Source organism: Bison bison, unplaced genomic scaffold, assembly GCF_000754665.1.
Source record: "Bison bison bison isolate TAMUID 2011002044 unplaced genomic scaffold, Bison_UMD1.0 scf7180017864216, whole genome shotgun sequence".
Classification (NCBI taxonomy): domain Eukaryota; kingdom Metazoa; phylum Chordata; class Mammalia; order Artiodactyla; family Bovidae; genus Bison; species Bison bison.
In genome coordinates this window covers 612,685-618,684 of record NW_011494788.1, presented here as the reverse complement: position 1 = coordinate 618,684, position 6,000 = coordinate 612,685, and the positions used below count along the sequence as shown (strand labels likewise).

The 6,000-nt window shown below is 41.5% G+C and overlaps 1 protein-coding gene across 1 annotated transcript in view; it reads right to left on the bottom strand.

Annotated features, from left to right (window-relative positions):
- Nucleotides 1-6,000, bottom strand: part of THSD7A (thrombospondin, type I, domain containing 7A) — a 487,905-nt gene that overhangs the window by 22,991 nt on the left and 458,914 nt on the right. The window contains exons 21-23 of the mRNA XM_010845433.1: nt 4,256-4,373; nt 3,863-4,008; nt 3,269-3,443 (exon numbers count right to left, since the gene is read on the bottom strand). Of these exons, the coding sequence (XP_010843735.1) occupies nt 3,269-3,443; nt 3,863-4,008; nt 4,256-4,373 (439 nt within the window). The remainder of the gene's footprint in view (nt 1-3,268; nt 3,444-3,862; nt 4,009-4,255; nt 4,374-6,000) is intronic.

Genomic DNA, 6,000 nt, shown 5'->3' with positions numbered 1-6,000 from the left:
ACGTGGTGGTGGTGGTTTAGTTGCTAAGTCGTGTCCGACTCTTGCAGCCCCATAGACCGGCAAGGCTCCTCTGTCCATGGGATTGTCCAGGCAAGAATACTGGAGTGGATTGCCATTTCTTTCTCCAGGGGATCTTCTTATACACACGCAAATATCTCAAAAAAGAGCATCAACAAGGAGCTATGTACGGTACACCACAGAAAACCCTACTCTCCACTCATACCCCAGGAGGGCAAAGCATCCTCAAAAGACTAGATACTCATCTATGTGTATCTGCATCTAGTTGCTGTCCATCTACAGCAAACTCAACCCTGGGACACAACTACACTCCAACAGAAAATAAGTAGTAATTTTACAAGTAAAATGAGTTCTCTCCTATATGCCCCATGGGGCTTGGTGACCCTGGCTCTGTTACACCCTGGAGCCTGAGCAACCTGGGTCCCCCAGCTGGACTGTCCATGGTGCTGAGGGAGGTGACAGCAATGCGCCGGCGAACGAGCCCCTGTTGGGCCTGTAATGTCTGTCCCCTTGGATGAAAGCCCAGTGCCCATGCTAGGGGCCAGTCTTCCACAGGTATACCGACTGTACCCAAAGGATGGTGGGCCCTTGGGGCTGGAGGAGCTTTGAAAAGTTATCAGGTCTCCATAGCTCTTGTTGGTGGGGTTCCTACCTCGTTTCCTTCCTTTGAGGTGCCCAACTTAAAGATGACAGCACCATTGGCAGGGCAGATTTGAAGGGTTTGGGATTTGTCCAGGTAGGGGTGAAGAACAGAGGCAGGAAATAAGACACAACCCTTGAGTCTTTTTTTCTGTTACATTCCACTGTCATTTACAACCCAGCAACAGGACTTTCTCTAAGGCTCTGGTGCCCCAATAACCAGTTTGGAAAGAGTAAATGCTGCCACCTTGTGGCCATTTCTAGTAACAGCAAATTGAAATCTATGGGCTCAGATCCGTTCAGTTCGGTTCAGTCGCTCAGTCATGTCTGACTCTTTGCGACCCCATGAATTGCAGCACGCCAGGCCTCCCTTTCCATCACCAACTCCCAGAGTTCACCCAGACTCACGTCTATCGAGTCAGTGATGCCATCCAGCCATCTCATCCTCTGTCGTCCCCTTCTCCTCCCGCCCCCAATCCCTCCCAGCATCAGAGTCTTTTCCAATGAGTCAACTCTTTGCATGAGGTGGCCAAAGTACTGGAGTTTCAGCTTTAGCATCATTCTTTCCAAAGAAATCCCAGGGCTGATCTCCTTCAGAATGGACTGGTTGGATCTCCTTGCAGTCCAAGGGACTCTCAAGAGTCTTCTCCAACACCACAGTTCCAAAGCATCAATTCTTCGGCGCTGGTGCACTAAAAACTCAATATGACTGTACAGCTGTAAGTGACTCCTGCTTTAAGACAATGGCCTGGGGTACATAATAGAATAACAATTCAAAACAGGGCAGGCTTTCAAAAAGTCAGTTTCAACAGGGAAATTTTACTCATACTCTTTAAAAGAAAAAAAGCACCTACAAAGGTCTTCCCTGTAGCCTATTGTTAGAGAAAAGCAAATTAAGGACTTTCCTGGTGGTTCAGAGGTTAAGAGTGTGCCTTGTACAAGTTCGATTCCTGTGCCTTGTACAAGATCCCACATGCCAGGGAACAACTAAACCTGTGCACCACAACTGGAGCTCATGAGATGTTCAACTACTGAAGCCTGTGCGCCTTGAACCCATGCTCCCCAACAAGAGAAGCCACCACAGTGAGAAGCCCGCACATCGCGACGAGAGAAAGCCTGCACACAGCAATAAAGCACTAGCACAGACAGAAAAAGAAACCCAGAAACAAACAAATAAATATCAAAAAAAAAAAAAACGCGCGAATCAAAGCTACACATCTACACTGAGGTATCACCTCTCACCTGTCAAAATGACCATCATCAAAAAGTCTACAAAGAGCAAATGCTAGGAAGGGCCTGGAAAAAAGGGAACCTTCCCACACTGCTGCTGAAAACCTAAATTGCTAACAACCGTGTGGAGAACAGCATGGAGGTCCCTTAAGACCCTAAAGACACAGATACTGTATGGTCTGGAAATCCCACTCTTGGGCCTGTATCCAGAGAAAAGTATGACTGGAAAAGACACACCCACCCCAGAGTTCACTGCATCACTATTTACAACAGCCAAGACATGGAAGCTAAATGTCCAGGAAGAGAGGAATGCACAAAAACACGTACATACATACAATGGAATGCTGCTGCTGCTGCTGCTGCTGCTAAGTCACTTCAGTCGTGTCCGACTCCGTGTGACCCCATAGATGGCAGCCTACCAGGCTCCTCCGCCCATGGGATTTTCCAGGCAAGAGTACTGGAGTGGGTTGCCATTGCCTTCTCCTGTTCTTTCCTAGCCCACAAATATATTGCTGCCCCTTGATCTTAAGGCCCAGGGTCATGTTTGACAATGCGATTATTTTGACTCTATCTGCCTTTGGGTGTTCTACTTGAAGCCCAAATTCCTCATCGTTAACATATCACTTGCTGCTTGTTATTTCTACACCACTTGATACATAGCATTTTCCTTGCACATTTTACTTGCTTCGCTCCTGTGTCCAACATTGAGCCACTGATTTCTTGGAAAGTTTTCTCACATAGCATTATTTTTTCTTACTCTTGAATGATAATTTAGCTGGCAGTAGAATTTTAGGTCGTTGATTATTTTGTATCATGCTCTGAATATATTTCATTATCTTTTGGCTTCCATCTATCTAAGACGATATCTGTTATAATTCTGATTGTCTTCCAGTTCTGGGTAATCTGCTTTTTTCTTTCTGAATGCTTCATAAATTCTCTATTTTCCTACATTTTATGTTTTCACTACAGCGTATCTAGGTGTGAATTTGTTGTGCACTGTACCCAGAACCTATAAGAAGCTTTCATTATGACTTAAATCCTTCTCTATGCATTATGTGTATAAACACTGCCTGCCTCTCATTCTCCGTTCTCTCTTTCTGGAAATCCTGAATACATATATGTTCTGCCATTCTTTGCAGATGTTAAAACTCCAAGGAGGTGAGTGTCAATAGAGGCTCATGTGGAACTGGACTTCACCCCCAGTTGGCAATAAGGAGGCAGTGCCCACTTCATCCACACTACAGCCTCTAGCTGTTTGCACAGGTATTACTGAATGAGAAGACTGTTGACATCTCTTACCTTGGGCTTACACATGCAACCCCTTCACCGTGGTCCTGGTAAGGAATGGCCAAAAGTATGAATTCTGTTTTGCTGTTGTTACCTGGGCAAGGCTGGGTGCAGGTTTCTTCGAGAACCGCTTTTTTATTACCATCTATAGCGGGTTCAATGTCAGTGCAGAATTCTTCATCCACCACTTTGCTGAAATCGTCAGCTGACCCATCACTCACTACACAAGAAATATTCCTTGTTCTGGTCCCTTCGCCACACTGCGCATCCTGAAGTGGAGGAAGAAATGACTAATCAGGAAAGAAAATAATTCATTAGTTAGCTTATCGCTCAACAGTCATCTCTGCACCACTGATTATGATTTATGAGCAGTTTAAGGAGCATCTGAAACCCTAGGGAAGAAGTCCTGTAGGGCACCAGCTATAAAGCATACAATGAACAATTTATTTGTTTTCTAGCCAAAGACAGGCAAATAAATTTTCATTAAAATGGATCAGTCTCCAAATGGTTTTAAAATACGGGACAGGAAGTGCTTGTTATCAAAACTAATTAAACAGCTATGAAATGGCAAGGTACTAAAATCTTTAACAAGAAACATTCCGTCTGTAAGCTCTGAGAGAGATTTCTGAAACCAAGTCTCTGCAAATAAAGAATACACATTTCCATACCACTTCTTGAGACTGATTACCTGCACTTGGCATGCAGACCATGGGCCATACCGCCACTGATAACAGGGCTTCACTGGGCAAGGCTTGGACTGTTCCATCAAGGCAGGGCATGGTCTTCCATCACCCTGAAAGGGCTGGGTCACTGTTCGTCTTCGGATCATTTTTCCTTAAAAGATACAACGTGATGCACTGTTAGTAATATGCTATATTATCAAGCATGTATCTTTCTCGGAGAAGGGATCGAAGACATTTCTCCTGAGGTTTGAGGAACAAGAAAGGTTTAGATGTTTTGGAAAGAAATATACCCCGCTTCAACCTTTCTGAAGATTGTCTGATATGACTTAAAGTAAGAGGGACGTTTTATTTTGTACTCCTTGACCATTAATCAAATGCCAAATAAGGCACAAACAAACCTGTGAGGCCACACGTTTGAGAACATTCTGACCACGGAGACCAGTCAGAAAGCTGACAGTTCACAGGACATTCCACCATGCAGGACATGTTCATCTGCCAAGTCTTCTCCAAGCCAAGCTGAAAGGACAGAGGCAGATCTGTTAGTACTGATGCCGAGAATAAGCAAGATGCATAATAAAGTAAAAACATGTCTGCAGGACAAAGACCCCAACTATTAAAAATATAAAGTGGTTCACTCCAGGAGAGGTGGGGCAAAAGGAATAGGATGAATGGAGAAACAAATTTATGTAATATACTTATATATTATTGACCTTTTTAAATAAAAAATGAAAAAAGGAAGATTTAATCTCCATATTGGTTGAATTTCCCTAAAGGAGGAATAAATAGGTCTAAGCACAAATATTTTCTACTAAACACCAAGACTATCATCAATATACAGACATATAATTGCATTTGGGGGATATTATTTTTATATGTTGATGTCAAACTGAAAAGCAAAGGAGAAAAGTTAAAGACCACTTGCCACTCAAACCCCCAAATATAATGTACTAACATAATATAAAACAGTTTTGAATAAGCTACCTCTCTCAAAAGGAGGAGTGGGCCTTTAGAATTTTTATTACAAATATTTTATATATATTTATTAATTTTTTACAGAGATTTTCTCTTTTTAAACTCAGCAGCCAACGGTGGTGTAATTGTTATTTTGGCATTAGCCTCTCATCTCATAATAATGTGTATTTTATTGCATTCAGTTGCACTGCTTAAATATTCTACCTTTATAGTACAGGAAGAGATTTTATCCACTGTGTATGCACACATGTTAAAAGTCTAAGGTGCAAAGTAGCACTGAGATGGAAAAAATTAAGAGCAGGTTAGGAAAGTGCAATTTTTAAAATTGGTAATCCTTGGGGATTTTTAAGACCTTTTTTATTTCTGCATGAAAGATAAGCTTATAGTGTCTAATCTATATAGCAGAAAATGGCAAAAGAAAAGTTTTCTGAAATGTTATGTTGTGATTCAAGTAGTGCTCCTGGCTCCAAGTTATGCACTGGGAGAGGATCAGATTGGTGATCTGTGCACCAGAACCCTCAGCAGACACTCCCATTATATTTTCCACCAGTAATACTTGACAAAGCTGAGCATTTGGTATGAAAACTTTTACCATATCACTTAAGTCTCAGAAAATCACTTGAAGTGACTGGAGATTAGAGATGGAAATCTTACGGTGATATGATAAAAATTATGTTTTGCTTTTAAGGTACATGATGGTTTCATAGAGAAAGGGTTTGAATCACAGAATTCAATTACTATTGGCTTATTTATTTCACTAGGGGATTAAAAAGGATGTCTGTTTACAGACATTTTGAGTATCTAGCAGTAAGATATTTTAACCCTGTACTACTTACTCTCTTAAATTTTTTTATTACTTCATTTTTATTGGAGTACAGTTGCTTTACAATGTAGTGTTTCTTAAATTTATTGTTTCTTCTTTTCTCCTCTATCATCTATCTAATCTATCATTTACCTAAACATATGTTCAGGGATCAAAGAATAGGAAAGGAGAAACCAAATTATTAGGTATCAGGTAAATTAATGTCTGAGAAACATCAAAGACAGAAGTGCTATATAAATGCTGGGTGGGTTTAACCCTAATTTTCCTCTTTGTTGGATAGCAGTGCCATCTTTCTTTTTGGCTGTTAGAGGAACAGCAAGAGTTAGCTACTGCCGCTGCACGGAATGA